The sequence below is a fragment of the Caretta caretta genome, chromosome 11 (assembly GCF_965140235.1).
Source record: "Caretta caretta isolate rCarCar2 chromosome 11, rCarCar1.hap1, whole genome shotgun sequence".
Lineage (NCBI taxonomy): Eukaryota > Metazoa > Chordata > Testudines > Cheloniidae > Caretta > Caretta caretta.
In genome coordinates, this window is record NC_134216.1 from 66,154,598 (window position 1) to 66,173,353 (window position 18,756).

The 18,756-nt window shown below is 41.4% G+C and overlaps 1 protein-coding gene across 6 annotated transcripts in view; it reads right to left on the bottom strand.

Moving 5' to 3' along the window:
• Positions 1 to 18,756, bottom strand: part of ERBB4 (erb-b2 receptor tyrosine kinase 4) — a 975,001-nt gene that overhangs the window by 25,143 nt on the left and 931,102 nt on the right. For all 6 annotated transcript variants that reach the window (XM_048869092.2, XM_048869089.2, XM_048869091.2 and 3 more), the window contains 4 exons: positions 17,064 to 17,139; positions 14,882 to 15,028; positions 11,643 to 11,740; positions 9,156 to 9,326 (listed from right to left, as the gene is read on the bottom strand). In XM_048869092.2, coding sequence (XP_048725049.1) covers positions 9,156 to 9,326; positions 11,643 to 11,740; positions 14,882 to 15,028; positions 17,064 to 17,139 — 492 coding nt within the window. The remainder of the gene's footprint in view (positions 1 to 9,155; positions 9,327 to 11,642; positions 11,741 to 14,881; positions 15,029 to 17,063; positions 17,140 to 18,756) is intronic.

Consider the following 18,756-nt stretch of genomic DNA (forward strand, 5'->3'; position numbering starts at 1 on the left):
AGTCACTCCCTTTATAGCCATTGACTTTTTTTTGGAGAAGAGATGATGAAGTGAATCAGCTGCAAGTTCTCTTGTTTGTTAACAGAGCCAACAGCTATTCATAGATGAGGCAGATGCGCCGTGATTTTAAACCAGGGACAGTGAAGCTCAGTACATTTCCATTTCTCATGCTGATAGCTTTTGCAAAGTACAGCTGTGGTCCCCTGGACTGGTTACTGTCCTTTGGTGGGAGTGTGAACACATGGTAATTCTAACTGTGGGAGGGTAAGCCCACTGCAAGGCAAGAGCACAGCCGGCTGAGCACATATATATATTAAATTGGTAGCAAATATGTGTCCAAACTAAAAAACCCAGAACAAATAGCCCCCAAAACTAGAAAGGTTGAATCTGGAGCTAAACGCGGTGACTCGGGATCATATATGTCAGAGAAAAAACAAGAGGGACAAGATTAGGGCAACTCTTGCAACATGACCTTCAACAGCTAGATACCATGGAGCATGTTAAGAGCCAGCTTCTGATACCTTTGCTCATGCTGTGCCTTTCTCCCTGAGCAGCACTGCTAATTTCAGTAGGACTGCTCATGGAGCGAGGTACTACTTGTTATAAGGCTTTGGAATCTGGCACTAAAAATATACCTGTCGGACCACATGTGTTTTGTTGATCCCTACATATGAATTTCCCTCTCCTTTTTTTTCTGTCACAAATGTAGCATATTTTAAAGAGACATTGTACATTATCTATCTTTTAAGCTACATCAGTAAAACTGAACTGCTTTAATCTAATTTATTTTACATCAGATGTGATGCTTTTTTATATTCTACTCATCCTAAGCAATAGAATTAGACCAGTCAGTTTCAATTTCTGTTTATATGCTATCTGGGTATTAGGCATAAAAACTGTGTTTTGATGTTGGATTTCCAATACAGGTGCTAGAAACAGATACATGACATGAGACATTTCCCAGGGACAAGGAGACAAAAATGATTGAAGATAGTCTGATGACAAAAAACATTGATTAAACTCTAAAATCCATCCAAAACTTCTTAAGGGAGATGCAAAGCAGAAAGAGTAGAGGACTTGGACTAAAAAAACCCAACGCCTTAAAAAGCAGGAAATGGTACCAAAACTAACTGGCAATACCTAAGAGGAGATTCTGGGTCCGGTTCTGTTCAATATCTTCATCAATGATTTAGATAATGGCATAGAGAGGACACATAAAGTTTGTGGACGATATCAAGTGCTTTGGAGGATAGGATTAAAATTCAAAATGATCTGGACAAACTGGAGAAATGGTCTGAAGTAAATAGGATGAAATTCAATAAGGACAAATGCAAAGTACTCCACTTAGTTGCACACATACAAAATGGGAAATGACTGCCTAGGAAGCGTACTGCGGAAAGGGATCTGGGGGTCATAGTGGACCACAAGCTAAAGATGAGTCAACAGTGTAACTCTGTTGCAAAAAAAGCGAACATCATTCTGGGATGTATAAGTAGGAGTGTTGAAAGCAAGACAGGAGAAGTAATTGCTCCGCTCTACTCCGTGCTGATTAGGCCTTAACTGGAATATTGAGTCCAGTTCTGGGCACCACATTTCAGAAAAGATGTGGACAAATTGGAGAAAGTCCAGAGAAAAGCAACAACAATTATTAAAGATCTAGAAAACATGACCTATGAGGTAAGACTGAAAAAAAATGGGTTTGTTTAGTCTGGAAAAGAGAAGACTGAGGGGGACGTGATAACAGTTTTCAAGTACATAAAAGGTTGTTACAAGGAGGAAGTAGAAGAATTGTTCTTCTTAACCTCTGAGGATAGGACAAGAAGCAATGGACTTAAATTGCAGCAAGGGTGGTTTAGGTTGGACATTAGGAAGAACTTCTTAACTGTCAGGATGGTTAAGCACTGGAATAAATTATCTAGGGAGGTTGTGGAATCTCCATCATTGGAGATTTTTAAGAGCAGGTTAGACAAATACCTGTCAGGAATAGTCTAGATAATAATTAGCCCTGCCATGACCTCTTGGGGTCCCTTCCTGTCCTATGATTCTACGATTCTTGGGTAAACAACTTATCTATAGATTTGACTTTATCATTGCACCAAATACTAAAACCACTAATTAGGGACAGAGTAGGGAAATATCTGGAACATTATAATGTGATGAAAGACATTCAGGATGGATTAATAAAAGGGCTGATTATGCCTAACCAAGTGTTTTGAAGAAGCAAGAGAGCTAAGGGGGGGACACTGTCAACATAATTTTCCTGAATTTTAAGAATGCCTTTGATACAGTATCCTGTTAAACTACAAGTTCATCTGTTATTGTCTTGGAGATGAACTACAGCACTTGAATACATAAAGCAATGACACAAACTAGTGGCAAGACATGGAGTGGTACTAAGATATTAGGATAAGTTTTGATCACCTATTTTGATGACCAGGACTTAGGAGAAGAATGAATGAAATTGGATGCAAAGTTAAAACAGTTAAGTTCTTGGTTGCATATATAAAAGCATTAAGTCTTGTATGAATCAGAGAGTTCCTGTCTTGCAGTGGAAATGGGGTTAGTAGAGAGAGAAGTCACATTTGGCAAAAACATTGGCAGTTCTGGTCGGTTTATTATGAAGAAGGTATTGAAGAAATACAGAAGGCAGCATACAGCAGAAGTCAACCAGAACAAAAAGGCAACATGAAATACAGGTTTGCTCTGAACAGTGAGTATATAACACATGGCACCATTTTGCTCAGCAAACCTGCTCCCTGAGCAGAAGAGATTTCAACTAGTCGGTAGCTCTTTAATCTAGCGGGAGGAGGCACAATGAAATCCAGTGGTCGAAAGCCAAAGCTAGACAAATTCAGACTAGAAATAAGGCAAAAAAGTTCATGGTTAGGGGTTGTTAATTATCTAGGGTTGTGGTGAACTCTCCATCACTTTCAATCTTTAACTCATGACTTTTTAAAGAGGTGCTCTAGCTCAAACACAAGTGATGGGCTTGATGCAGAAGTTATGGGTGAGATTCTCTAACCTGTGTTATCCAGGGGGGTCACACAGTAGATGATCACAATGGTTCCTTCTGGCCCTAAAATCTATGACTACAGAGTCACATTGCTGACCATTAGGACAAAGTATGCTTTTTTCTGCTTCATACATTCCTAGAGTTAAGGCCAGATGGGGCCCTAGCAATCATCTCATCTTACCTCCTGCATAACACAGGCCATGGGACTTTCTTGTAATAATTCCTTTTGCCTCCTGTTACCCTTGCAGAGCTGGCCGAGGTCCGGTAGAAGCAGCTGGCTTCTATTCTGGCTCATGCATCATCAGCAGAAACGTTTACTGAGTTCCACTCATTGAAACTAGTGGGGATGAGTAAGTGTAACTGAGGGCACCATCATAGCCATCTTGTTATTAAAGCCCTCAATGCAAAGGCTGGGAAAAAGAACTCCCACCCCGCTTCCTCCTTGTGGTGGGGGCAGAGGGAAGTGATTGACTGCTAGCCTGTCCTATCAGCAAATTACAACACCCCTTGCACCAACTTAGCTGGGAGGACTGGCATTGCACAAAACATCTGTTTACTCCACCATCTGCAGTCTAGAGAGTCCATGCCAGGGCATAAGGCAGATGCTTACTCCCTGCAATTCCCCTGCACAATCTCCCCCCACAGTTGTCAGGCAAGCCCCCAAAAGAAAAGAATTCATAATAGAGGCTATAGGAGTGTCTGACTAAAAGGTCTCTATTGCCCAACCCATAATTTGAGAATACTGGAAGATTAGGGCTCAATCCTCTAAGCACTCTCCACTCTTTTTGTGAATTTCTTCATTTTTGTGGCATTTTCTCACAACAATTAGACCACTTTTCCAGTGATTTTTCAAATTCCAAAGGCAATTTTGAAGTTTGTACATACTTCTATAGTCATTGCAATTACTACAATATATGTCTCTAGATGCAATTAATGTTACTGTCATGACATAATTCGAAGGCATAATTGTAATGTAAAAAAATGCAGAAAAGAAATCTTAAATTGGTGAAATGTGCCACATCGCTGCAATGTGCGGGTTTTAAATTCAGTGGGACAACTCCACCTTTTGTTTACCCTTTGCATCACCCTGCAGACTAGAGTAGGGTTGCAATAGTCAATGGGGTTGTGCCAGGACACAGAGCTGGCCTATCGGCTCAGCAATTTTAAATATTTTTTTCTCTTAGTACCAAATCAACTGTTGATTCATGACCTGTATTATAAACCTGTTAGATGCACAAAGGGGCTAATCTGTAAGGACTTGATTTGGTGCTCGGTGTATTGGGAATGTAATCTGAGTAATAGGCGCAGTAGGCCACGGCCACAGCATAGGCCAGCTCCACTTCTGCTTTGAAGTCCGACTGACAGCAGAGGCCCTGCCCTCTAGGCTCCTGTGTAGCCACCTATGTGGTGAAGGAGTTTAGTCAAGCCAGAGCTCTGGTGTGCTCCACATGGCAGACGTCTCAATTCTAAAAATTGTGCCCGACATCTGTAACGAAAGTTGCCATGTCCCTATAAAATACTGTTTATAATCATGCTCATTCTTCTTTTCTTCGCTCCCTTTAAAACCCGGACGTTTATGTGTTTTTAAAAACAAATGAAGGGCCTCGATGAGACTTTGCCCTATTTCACTCTGGAGTGACTTAATTATAAGTAGAGGTTCAGCAGTGAAATATCCCCTGACTCTTGCCTGCACAGATGGCATCAAGGGCGTCTATAATATACAGTGTACAGACCACAGGAACAAGGGCCGCATTCAGAGGAGCTGCTGAACAGTATGAACAGTTAGCAGCAGTGAGAATTAGCCAAGGTAAAAGCATTGTGGTGCACAAACGCGAAAACAAAAGAGACTTCCCTCTGTTCTAACACTGTACCTGTTCAGACAGTACAGTACTTGTTAAAAAACCGGAGTCGATAATTGTATGGTTGTGAATGTAGGCGATTTGCTAGCGCTAGCAACGAAAGTCTTGGGCTTATATAACCACTGCAGTGGCAATGACTACACTTTCACCAGCATGGCGTTATTCACCCAAACAGGACACGAAGTTCTGGAAACCCACCAGTCGTTAACCCCTTTGCTGATTTTGGAACTTTTTGGATGATGACAAGTCAACATTTTCCGCGGAAAGCAGACACTTGATGCGAAAAATGTAGTTTAGCTGAAATCCCAATTTTCTGGACAGACCAGCCCGTCTTAACTTTTGCAGGGCGCCCCTTCCATGCTGGGGAACGCCCCTTTAAGGAAGAACTCTTCTCCAAGGGAGTCCATGAGTTAGCCACAAACAGGAGTTTTGGTTGCATGGGCTGCCAGGAAAACAGTGTGTGTGGAGTAACGGGAGGCTTTGCCCTTGTGCCTCCAGCCTATCTCAACAGATTCCAGAAGATTAGGAAGGCAATGCCTTGTTTATTTCAGTGGAGGGCATATCCCATCCCACTGAGGTTTCCTTTTTCCTACGGGATACAGCTTTAAGTCACTACTGTATATTAAACTGTTTTTTTTTTTATTTGTCTTATGTATATCCTCATTCATTGGTGCCTAACCCTAGCATCGCCTTGCCTGGATGTAGGATTGTACAGCAGAAACTTCACAGCTTTCCTTAGCGAACAAGTGCTCTTACTTCAGTTCACTGACTTCAGTGTCTAAACACAAAGAGGCTCAGAAACTCCCTGCTTTCCTGAGCCCTTGCTAGAACTATGCTAGGGCACATTGAAGCCAAGAGGTTCTGTGCAGTATGCCCAGAGAAAGAGCACATTAGCGGCTCACAGTACGCGTGCCTCAGTTTTTAAAATTAAAACCACCAGCCCAATAAGTGCAGGGCCGTATGTTTCAAGCACCTCATCGCCAGGAAAGACGTGAAGATTCCGTAGCTATTGGCTCTGTGTTTTGCCCTAACCAAGCAGCATGGAGACGTTCACATAAAATTTAATTTTCCAGTAACAATGAACAGAAACTGACTGAGCTGCATCAATGTGTTTGGTATTCACGGTAATAACACTGATCATAATGAGTTCATTTAATATTAATAGTCATTACAGCAAACAAGCATAAATCCAAGCCACCCAAAGGAAACAGAATAAGCCAGACTCAAAGCATTGCATGTACAGATACTTGAAGGTATTTCAGTTCTGTGTGATTCCTGCAACTGACATCCATCTGTACTTAAAGTATGCACAGTGGAAAGAATACTTCTTAAAGGAGCTACCGCGCATTTAGTTTTAGATCAACATGAATGTTTAGAGGAGGAACATTGGCAGTCTTATCGCCATTGATTTTTATCTGCATTATTGCAACTGCAGAGCAAACAGAGCAGAGCTTATATCCAGGGGGAAAAAACTATCTGTGTTACAAATCAGGAGCTTCTATGGCAACTATGTATCTTAGACACAGCATGTCTGATACACCAGGGAGGTATTTCAGCATTATGCTTGATTTAGTTCTCCTGAAATCTAGCCATGTGCATGCCTGCATGTGTGTGCATGCTGCCTGGTGATTCCTGTAATAAATGTAAGACACACGACTGCTAGTAAGAGATCAGGCTTTATGCGCTGACCTGAGACATCTGACATGGCTCTGCGTTATAATGGTTAATATTTGTGTCACATGAGAGGAGTCAGCCTCTGCTGATTCCAGAAGCTGCTATTATATATAAATTGTACATTCATCGGCCACACCCTCAGCAGTCTCCTTCCCCACCCCCTCTAAAAATAGCACCTGTCAATTAGGGTGAATGGAGCCCCCGGGGAGTACAGCACAATGGCATGCAGAGGGTGCGAATGGACTCTGTAGGCTCTCCGTGTCCTACCACCGTTTTAGTAAACCGATATCTCATTGATTACGCTGCATTTGGGGCCTTCCATAGCTGGCCCAGGAAGTTTGACCCATAGAGTGAAAACTATTGAGAAAGTATAATATTATATTGGTGAAAATGCTAGACTTATAGGATGCTTTAGGAAAATTCAGAGCCAACCCTATACCCAATCCCACTGGCAGCCCAGTGTCAGAAAACGTTGCCCTCTCAGCATTAGATAACGCTGGTTTCCTCTTATAATGTGACATTCTTCTTGGAAGAGGACTTGAAGGGGCAGGTGTCACTGGGTATGTCTACACTGAAAAGAAAAACCCATGGCCCTGAGTCTCAGAGCTGGGGGCAATTGACTCAGGCTTGTGGTGCTAGAAATAGCAGTGTAGACGTTTGGGCTCTGAAACCCACTCAGGGGAAGGATGCAGCCCGAGCCCCGTGAGCCAGGGTCAATTGATCCGGGCTCTGAGACTCGGTGCTGTGGGGTTTTTATTGCAGTGTAGACGTACCCATGACGGTTGCATGGATCCTGCCTGATCCAGGCTCCCATAGCAGCCAGGAGGGAAGGTAGCGTGGTGAGGGTTCTCCCAAGTTTCATGGGACTTGGAGCCAAGATCCTTCGATAATGGCAGTAAATCCCACACCCTCACACAGGAGTGCTCAGGTGGCAACCCTGTGAGCTCAAACTCATGTTGTTTTTCCCTATGTGGAGATGGGGCCCTGTAAAAGGAAGTTATTTTAGTTCTCCAGTGTAAGCTGACAGTGAACACGAGAAGCACCTTGCAAGTGGAACTGAGGTTCAAATACATCTATTTTTATTTATGGGAAATGATTAATCCATCCTACTGAATGAATTTGGAACTGCTTGGCTTAAGGAGGGAATCGGAAGATTTCTCAGCAATAAGGAACAAATGTCATTGCTGTTAATCAAACTGTGAGAGTAAACCACAATAATGGTGGTGATTACTGGATGTTGTTATAGTCTGTGCCAATTTACAGCCCAATTTCGCTGACCCAAGACAGTTTGGAGACGCATTATGGATGTATATCGCAAGCTCAGCCAACTATGGCCCTCGTTCAGGAAAGCATCTCTATTCAGGAAAGCACTTAAGCACTTGCTTAACTTTAAGCACATGCTGAGGTCCCACTGGTTCCAGCTGGAGCTGTGGGTGTTTAGCATTGCTGGAAATCAAACTCCATGCCTGTTCTGGAGAGACTGTGGTCAGTGCTTTAGATGGGGTTTCCCTTGGAAAAATGTGTCTATGCAAAAATGACAACTTCTTATCCTAATCTGGTGCATTTAGAGTCATCTCTCCTCACTTCAGAAAGGACACCAGATCACCAATCCTAGTTAAACATTTCTAAGCTCCTGTTAGAAGTGCAGAGCCAGAAGGCAGGATGCTCTGAAGTCCATGGGTCCGTCCACACAGCAAAAAAACCAAAAAACAAAAAAAAAACCCTCAGCAGTGAGTCTCAGAGCCAGGTCCACTGACTCACTGTCACGCTACAGGGCTAGAAACAGCAGTGCAGACATTCCCACTCGGGCTGAAGCCCAAGCTCTGAGACCAACCCCACTCACCGAGTTCCAGGGCCCAGGTTCCAGCCTAAGGGGAACATCTACACTGATATTTTTAGACCCATAGTGTGAGCCCGAATTAGCTGACCCAGGCTCTGAGACTTGTTGCCACAGTAATTTTTTTTGTAGGGAGCTAGCCAGCAATTCAGGCAACTGGCGCTCAATCCCCTACTCTGCAACAGACCTCTTGCGTGACCTTGGGCAAGTCATTTAGCCTCTCTGTGCCACTGTTCCCCATTGGTAACATGTGAATAATAGTCCTACCTCTTAGGGTTGAGAGGCTAAATAGAGTAAAGAGTGTGAGATGCTCAGATATATAGTAAAAGAGCCCATAGATAGACTGGAGAAAGAGCTAGATTGCATTCTCACTCAAGATGCATCGACAAGATTGTGTACTTAATTCCAGCTGCTCTCGGTTACACCTGTGCAGTCCCTTTACAGGTAATGGGTTTGCATGGCAGATGTAGACTGAAAGACTCGTGATTACTGGCACTGATGATTCACTGTCCAGAAAGAATACAGCGTGGCCTTACAATCCTAAGCTGAGGATTCAGGACTGGCTGTTCAAAGAATACCTTTGTTCACTGGTGAGCAGAGCTATTGATTTGGAATTCACGGAGACACAATAAACTTGGAACCTCATGATGCCATTTTTATAGTCACTCTCCATGCACTTTAAGCTCAAATTTCCCAGGGTAACTCAGGCTTATGCTTGATTAGAGCACTTAAAACTCTAGACATGGTTTTGCGAGTCAGTAACTGCTCTTACCCTGTTGGAGTCGATTCTAGCCCTGGAGGTGTAGATAGGAGGAGGGATGTTAAAGGCCTGAGGAACTAAATATTCCTCAGCATCCATCATATCTTCCAGGTCTTCCTCATCTAGCAGATTTTGGAAGAATTTGCTGTCGTTTGGGCTGGGGAGCTTCATACGGTCATCACCCTGAATGTGTCACATGGACGGAGGAAGATAACACAGAGTTGAATTAATTCTATGAGCATGGTGACCTGCTTTCTATACTACCTGGCAGTCATGGTGCAGAGACTATGCCTATACTCAGGTTGCCCTACATCACCACAGCTACAGAGTTTATTTTGATTTTTGGCTGGGAATACGATGACAGGAAGGGAGTAACTGCATTAAGCAAGCAAAAATAAATGTTTTACATTCCTGTTTTTGAACTTTTTTTTCTTTCTTTTTTAAAATAAACTCAATTCTGGACCCAGTAGACCAGCTTCTGGCAAGGTCTGATGTATGTTGTGAAATATTTGAGATATGAAGGCTAATGCAGGAAATATATATGTATAAAATATGGAAAGTGGGCTTCTTTGCTTTTTATTTTATTTTATTTTTATTTGGGTCTTTTAAAGATTTATTGTGTGAAACTCCCCTGTTAGCCACATGGAAGGCCTTATAAGAATTTAACAGGGATGAAATCAATAGGAATTAAACTAGGTAATGACAACATTTGGATTGCCTTAGTGCCCATGGTCCCAGTCAGGGATAAAGCCCCTATTGTGCTAGGTCCTGTACAAACACAGAACAAAATACAGTCCCCTGCTTCAAAGAGCTCGTGATCTACAGACATTACACTAAATTAATATATAATATAATTCTATATAAATTAATAGAGAATAAAGTCCTATCTAGAGAATTGTTTAACCATGCTGTAGAATTTAACAGAGAATTATATCCCTGCCATAGAATTCTATAGCTTGGTTTAAAACTCCAATGGAGAGGTTGTTTGCAGTGTTGTGGTAGCCCTGTTGGGCCCAGGATATTAGAGAGACAAGGTGGGTGAGGTCATATCTTTTATGGGACCAACTTCTGCAGGTGAAAGAGACAACTGGTGAAAGGACCTGAAGAGGAGCTCAAAAGCTTGTCTCTTTCATCAACAGAAGTTGGCCCAATAAAAGATCTTACCTCACTCATGGAGAGGTTATCATTCCTGATTATATTCCATAGGACTTTCCACAAGGGCCGAGACACGAGTGCTGCAATGGAGTTAAACTGAGGTGAGCATTTGTCATTTAGTGTCATAAAAGACCACTATGGAAGAGGCCAAACAGCACAATGAAAAAGGCCACATGGGTGACCTCAAATGATGAAATACCCACCAGATTATATAGCAAATTACCTTGATAATGAGATTAAAAAGATAATGAAAGGAAGTACAACAAATGCAGTAAATTCTTTTAGTTAGTGAAATAATTATCCAGGCAAGTTTTCTGCGGCCTTCATTTTTTAAACATTACTCCCCTTTGAGCTCAGTGAGGAGTATTGCGAGGAAAAGACAACATTATGATACTATTACTCATGCTGACTATTGTTTTACTGATCAAATTGTTCCACTGAACTGTCTATATTGATCATTGTGAGTCAGCCTATCAGAATCTGGCCCAAACGGATTCCATGTTCTGGCCTCTGGTATTTAATAATTATGTTATTGGCACTGCAATTTTTATTCATCGCCATTTCTTTGTCCAACCTGTTCTTAAAAACCTTCAGTGACAGGGATTCCACAACCTCCCTTGAAAGCCCAATCCAGAGCTTAACTACCCTAATAGTTAGAAAGTTTTCCTAATGTCTAACCTAAATCTCGCTTGCTGCCAATTAAGCCCATTACTTCTTGTCCATTGCTCAGTGGCCATGGAGAACAGTTGATCACTGTCCTCATTATAACAGCCCTTAACATAATTGAAGACTCTTATCAGGTCCCAGCTCAGTCTTTTTTACTCAGGCCCAGTTTTGAAAATCTTCTCACAGGTCAGGGTTTCTAAACCTTTTATCATTTTTGTTGCTCGCCTCTGGACTCTCTCCAATCTGTCCACATCTTTCCTGACGCGTGGAGCCCAGAACTGGACACAGTGCGCCAGCGGAGTGTGGGGTAGATTTGGGATAATGTAAATATGGATATAGGAATTGAATTCCATGCGCCCGTTTTTTCAAATCTCAGCATGGCTCTCTCTCTCTCTCTCTATTGAGCTATCTTAGAGTATTAGTTGATGTTTCTAAGAACAAGTTAGACAAACACTTGTCAGGGATGGTCTAGCTTTACTTGGTCTTGTCTCAGAGCAGGGGATTGGCCTAGATGACCTCTCGAGGTTCCTTCCAGCCTGACATTTCTATGATTCTATTATTATCACAACTGCTTTTTTCTTTTAGCGGGGACGTGAGAGCTTCTGATGCACTTATATTCATTCCAGGGATTTTACAAGCAGAATTAAAATGATTTCCAGATGTTCCAGAGTTGCTGACCTGAATGACAAGGTATCTCTGAGGGTCTCGAGCCATTCTAGAAAATTCAGCAGCCAATTCCTTGAATTTAGGCCGACTGTCAGCATCAATCATCCAGCCTGCGGGCAGATTTAAGAAGAAAAAAAAGTTGATTGGTAACAAGGACTGTCATTACATTTTGAACAACATTTGAAACAATCCTTAGTTTGAAGTGCAACGATGCCTTTGGTGTATTTGGCCTGCAGAAGGAAAAAACACAATTCAGTTGTTCAGGAAAATTGGAAAGATGATAATAAACAATGCTTCTAAAATAGTGGAAGGTGGATCTTGTGGTTAAGGCCTGGAGATCTGTATTCAATTCCTGGCTTTGCTGCTGTGGGACCTTGGGCAAGTAGCTTAATTTATCTGTGCCTCAGTTTGCCATCTTTAAAATGGGGATGGTACTAGTGTCTTTCTAATCCCACCCCGCTTGTCAGTCTTGTCTATTTAGACCAGAAGCTCTTTGGGGCAGGGAATGTCTCTTACTATTGATCTGTACAGCGCCTCGCACGATGGGGCCTGTATTTCAATCAGGGCCTCTGGGCACTATCATAATACTACTAGTATCTGCTAATCCATAATGTATTCCAGGTTATAGCAGACTGTTAAACAGATCTGAACACTCTCACCTCTCTCAAGTATTTTTTCTCCCTCCTCACCATTCGGGTAACTTTGTATTAGTGCTGCCATCATAAGCTATTGGCTACACTTTAAGATTATTTGCAGGCATAAGCCCTGCTGTAGGCTATATCTATTATCGAGACACATTCCGCCTTAAACAAGGAAAGATGTTTTCCCCCCTCCTCTCCCTCTCACATTCTCTCAGAAAAGTTCATTAGAAAGAACGGCCTCCTCTTTGAATGCCTGCTGCAAAACAGTTAGTGCAAAGCAACTGATAAATGCCACTCAGCAACAGCTGCTGGTTTATCTCAGTGCCAACCTCTGCTACGAAAAGATTCTATCAGCAATTTTCCAGGAATGTGTCCTCATTTAGCAGGGACTGTCAGTGAAATGGTCCTTATCTCCCACAGTCCTATTACACTGAAGATGTGACCAAAGTAGAAGAACCAAAGTTTCCTTAGCCAGAAGGCAGTTTGGCAAGAATGCTAAAAGATTAGGGGTACCCCATTAGCAATGGTTTCCCCAATTTCAGATGTCCAGAATATCCCGTCTACCTGCATCTGCTTTCAACACAATAGAATTGTTTCTTATTCATTAGAACTGTATTCTATTAGAATATTCTTGAGTTTGATCCAAATGGTCCCCTTCCATGTGTTTAGCTCTTCTAGTCGACTTCCAAACTACATTCCGTTGCATTACTAGATGCCATGATAATCAAGTGCCTTGCTCTTTTATCGTCCATATCTTATAGATGCTCCAATCCTTTCTCACAAATTTATGCATATCTGTAGTCCCGCTGAAGTCAATGGGACTATTCACATGGCTGAGGGACTCTTCAACATGAGTAAAACATGCAGAATCAGTTTCTATGGCTGAAATGATATATTGAGGAGAATTCCTATATTAGAGGAAATGTCATGCAATTCTTACAAAAACAATTCCCGAACCATAGACAATCAAACTGTACAAGGGGTAGATTGACCTTGTATCAGCACTGTGAAAGACTAAATGAAAGGCAGTCTGCTGAAAAACAAAATCTTCCATTTATCCCTATCAGAATTGTTTGTGTTTGGATTTTAGGGCCCATGTAGGTTCCAGATGGACAGTGTGGAAGATTCAGCTCCTATTTACCCACAGAGTGTATATAGTACAGGAAGTGAGGTTGCAAATTACCTTATAACGTCTGACCAATGTGCCTCAAACCTACAGCCATTACTAAGATTAGGGTATTACAATCCTTGGCCTCTCTGCTAACACTTCCAGGAAGGAGGTGCATATTGATACTAAGGGACTGTGATTTTTGTGATGTGGACACTTGTTCATTGGGAATTAGATGAAACTATAAAACACAAGCCACCAGAGAGCCCCTGTACTGAACATGTGTGGCAGTCTTCAGCCTCTAATGACCTGGGTTGGGTTTAATCTTGCAGTTAGGGGTGAAAGGAACTATATCCCATTAACAATCTCTGAGTGATCTACTGCACCCATATGACAAGCTTCAGGCTACAAATGCAACTCTGAGAAGAGAGAAATCCCATTTTCTTACTAAGAATATACATATTTACCTCCTCCAGTTTATCTTCTTAGTTCTGCTCTTTTTTGTGTGCAAATCAAAAGGGAAAAGCCCATATTAGAACGAAGAGATGGCTGTATGTTAATTTCACTTAAATGAAGTCAGAAACACGACAGAGATGTTCCTAATTCTTTTTTAATTAGAAGTCTAGGCTTTGAGGATCCATTTGCGTGCACATCTCTCTCTGTAAAAAGAAAAGGAGTACTTGTGGCACCTTAGAGACTAACCAATTTATTTGAGCATGAGCATGAGCATCTGATGAAGTGAGCTGTAGCTCACGAAAGCTCATGCTCAAATAAATTGGTTAGTCTCTAAGGTGCCACAAGTACTCCTTTTCTTTTTGCGAATACAGACTAACACGGCTGTTCCTCTGAAATCTCTCTCTGTGTCTCTCTTGCGGGGGAAGGAGGGCAGGGTAAGTGAGAATCCAGATATAAACTATTTTCATTTTTTGCTAAAATATACGTGTCCATAAACTACTGGATCCAGCTAAACAAACAAAAACAAATCCTCAGCTGTGTTATATTTGTTATATTAAGTCAATTTCTCTTTAATAAAAAAACATTATAGATTTCTTTCCTCAATATTTGAGATTTCTGTTTTGGAACCAACTCTTCCCTTTGCCACTTTCAATGCCTGACTACCCATGTACCATAATTATGTTTAATGCTATCATTTTTTACATCAAAATCAATTGTCATGGAAATGACAAGTGTTTACAATCACAATCATATAATTTTGACTTCATAGCGAGGGTGTGTGATACCATCTCACAGTAATAAGAAGAGGTGCTAACTCAAACCCTTCACAGCTAAACTCATATCCTTTGCAATGGGGGGGTGGGAGGGGGAAAGGTGGGAGGGGAAAGGTGCATGCTATGTTCAAATGTAATTTCTAAAACTGTAGGAAGCTTTTTGTTTTGAAACAGTCTGCATTATTAGCAAGCGCTGTCAGATGCAATGGAATACGTTCTGCAAGCATTGAGCACAGTGATATTAAAAAGAAAAGGAGTACAACAGATACTCACATTTCACCATCACCATGTAAACATCAATGGTGCAGATAGGCGGCTGGGGCAACCGTTCCCCTTTCTCTAACAGGTCAGGAATTTCTCGCGTCGGGATTCCATCATAGGGTTTTCCGCCAAAGGTCATAAGCTCCCAAATAGTGACACCTGGGAACAAACGAGTATAAGATTAGGGGCATGTTTTATTTAAGTTGTTCAAAACACCTTATGGATCAGTTTGAGGCCCAATATTGGATTACAATGTGATGAACCTGTCTCATTCATTCTCAGAACCAGTGCACGTATAAAGTGTCCAGAGCTTGCTCAGACTTACGTTGGATCCACCACTTAACGGCTATTGGAAGACTGTGGAACAGCACTTGAGTTCGATTCTAACGATGATGTCTCTTGTTTGTATTGAGTTAAGAAAAAGTTCAGGCATGACAGATAGGGGAGACTTAGAACAAATTAGCGGTGTAGAGTGCAGGCATGACAGATAGGGAAGACTCAGAACATATACATGGAAACAATAACAGAAGAATATGCCTTGCTCTTTTATCATATCAAAATGGAAAATGAATGGTTGATGTTATTGTAAGGGGCAAAAAACCTAAAGATGTTCTCTAAATTGTAGCATCAACTTCCCATAATGATGCAGAGTGAATAAGGTTATGTCATTATCTTTGCCTTGTAAGTCATTCAGTCAGTTGTGTTGGTTTCTCTTAAATCACCTTATGGATTTGGGTTATGATAATACTGTGATTTAAACCTGGTATCCTCTTTTTGAATAGCCCGAGGATTTTTTTGGCAGCTAAGCAAAAAGATAAATAACATATATCACAAGTAACAGAATTTATCCCAAAAGACAATCTTTAATATTAAAAATACTGCTGCTTTCTCAACACTCTCCTTTGTTTTGCTTTTATTTTATTGTAAAGGTCATTTTAAATATGCCTCCAGCCTGGTAATCGTATTTTGCAGATTGTCACTTCTAATCTGAGGAGAGAGAAGTAAAAATACATATCCGTGAAACATGCATCTGTTTTCTCCCCCATTCACCTCCACACTGATGTTTAATAACTAAATCTTGTCAATTGTCTTGTTTTATTCTTTCAAATTACAGATGTGCTGGGCTTCCTGTTTTAAATTGAGCTGCATAAATAATGGAGGAAGATGCATATTTTGCTAACTGGGGTAATCCACAATTTGGGGGTGGGGAGGAAGCTGCTTTATGCATACAGTTTTAATCTCATATAATCATATATTTTTCTTCGCTGGACAGAAGAAGATCGCTACCTGGCAATAGCAAACTGTATTTTACTGCTACCCACAGGTAAAAGTGAGTAATGAGTTTCAGCTGATACCGTACAGCTTTGTTTCAAAACTATTCAGCAACAGAAACTTTGGATGAGGTCCAGTGTCTCTAATTACCTATTATGGGTCTGATGCTGTGCGATTCCATTTGTAAAGGTGCAGGATTCTTTCTCAATACCAGCTGGACAAGTTAAACAGGCAAACAACCAAGCAGATGCCTAACAGCTCATTCTGATATTCGTAGTTAACACAGTTAAATAAACTCTCTAACTATTGAAATCACCTGGTTTTCAGTTTAGATTCCTTGTGGCCTGACCTTTCTCACCCATTCCAAAATTGTTTGTGAAATTAAACCTAAGCCTGAATAAGCCAGTCTCTGCTCTTCGCTTTCTTCCCCCTCCCCCTCTCTCTTGCTGTGTTTGTTCTGTGTTATGACATATTCCCTTTTATGTGACTGTAGTACAGAAACTCCCATAAGCCAGCAAATGTTTTTTTGACATTCCTGGCTTTCAGAGTTCGGTTTTCAAGGAACTGTTGGAAATTATGACCAGCAGTCATATTTCTACCAATCTGTGGCAAAACTAAAAGAGGCTTTTTTCTGTCACAATGATCAGCCAAACTGCTACCAAACCAGAGCTTCTGGCAGGCAACCCAGCAGGGACATTGTGAGCAGGGAAATAACATTTTAGTGAGCAGGGAAATAACACAGAAGACAGGTAACAATGCAATTTAGACGTATTTTTTTAAAAAATAGAAGAAACACAAGGTAACAGTTATCTCCTTTTGGAAATATGGGTTGATAAATAAACAAACATCAGTGACGCAATAAAAGAACGTTATGTATTTCACAAGTGATGAATTCTTAAGCACAGTCACATGGAAGATTTACCATAGCTCCAAACATCGCTCTGATGGGTGAATTTCCTGTAGTGTATACATTCCAGAGCCATCCACTTAATCGGCATCTTGGGAGCAAAAATATACATGAACGTTAGAAAAAATAATAACGAATAAAATAATATGAATGGGTCCTAAACCCAGGTATCCAGTTCTCTCTCCCTCTCTCAGTTACTAATTTAAAACCCCCAAAGTCAGAAAATTAAAAAAATTAAGGCTCACAACAATAAATACTTGACCAAATTCTGTGCTCATTAACATGCGAGGAGCCCTCAGAGAGACAGTGTAGCAATGATTTACAGTCTGTGCAACCCCATGGAATTCTTCATGTCTCGATTTCAGTGGGGTTGCTCGGGGTACGGAATCTGACCTGGTGATTTTGCACACACGTAATGAAAAGCAGAGCAGGCACTCAGCTATCATAGTAATGGGAATGGTGTAAAGAGCTTCAATGAAAGAGAACAGAACAGATTTTGGGTCACAGCATATATTGAGGTTAGAACTAAGCAGAACCTTCTATTAGAAACCCTTCACCGCACCCAAGCTTTGGTGGTTCAGATACATTGGAACAACCAGTTCCTTGTTACCCCTGGATTTAACATTATAAAATCAAAACAGTTTGGCCAATATAATGATTGTGTCCGAACCATTAAAATTTAGGTGGTTTGGAAAAAAATGGAACCCTTTTGATTTTGACAAGGTTTTGTAAAACCAAAGCACGGGCAGCCTGGCCACTCACTAGTGCAGATACATAACAACCTACATAGTCATCAACAATGCTACAAGACAATGAGTTAATAGTGGGATGAGAATTTTAACTTCTCCATTTCCGGACTTGTGTGTGTGTAAAGGGTCCAATCCTGCAAGCTCTTTGCATCCAAAACACCAACTGACTTCAAATGGGCAGTGTGTGACATGAATATTGCCTTGTAGGAGCAGAGCCTCAGGGTATACACTATATCCTACCAAATAAGGGTCATCTTCTTTTGAAACTATAGAGCATGTCACTGAAAGGAAACCCTCCCCACCAAATAAACCTACAACTGCAGGTGCCCTGGTAAAATCTTAATGGCTGGATAAAGCAGTAAATGGGTCGGCATTGTGAAAATACCCTGTGTAGTTGATTAGAGAACTGTTATCTCTATATTTATGGCCGGGATATCATTCTCTATTAAATTCTATAGGTTGGTTTAATGCCTTGACAGAAAGGAAATCATACTGAGTTCTATAGAGATCTATGTAATTTCTGCAGAAGTCTATTACATTCTGTAGGATTTTTCCAGACAGGAACAATTTCAGGAGCAGAGCTGTATTATTCATCAGCTGCCTAAACCCTCCTTAGGAAACTTACAGTAAAGCTTTGAAATGCAAACAACTTCTGGGTTGGGAAGCGATACTTCTCAGAAGCAGAACAATCGCATTTGTAGTGTGTTTGGACCCATGTGTCCAGGACACCCTCTAAGAGCTGCAGGAAGAATCTACAGGCTGCCTTTGTCCTTCACGGGAAGGAATGGGTGGAGAAGGGGCAGAGAGGGCACTGGAGGGGAGATCAGAGGAACTGGAGGAGTCAGGGAAGGCTGCCAAATCTCTATCCTCATTGCCAGAAGGTCCTTGCGGTGCTGGGGAGCAGGAAAGCAACCACTGACTATCGCTGTGCAAATAACCAATTTTTCAGGGAAAAATGG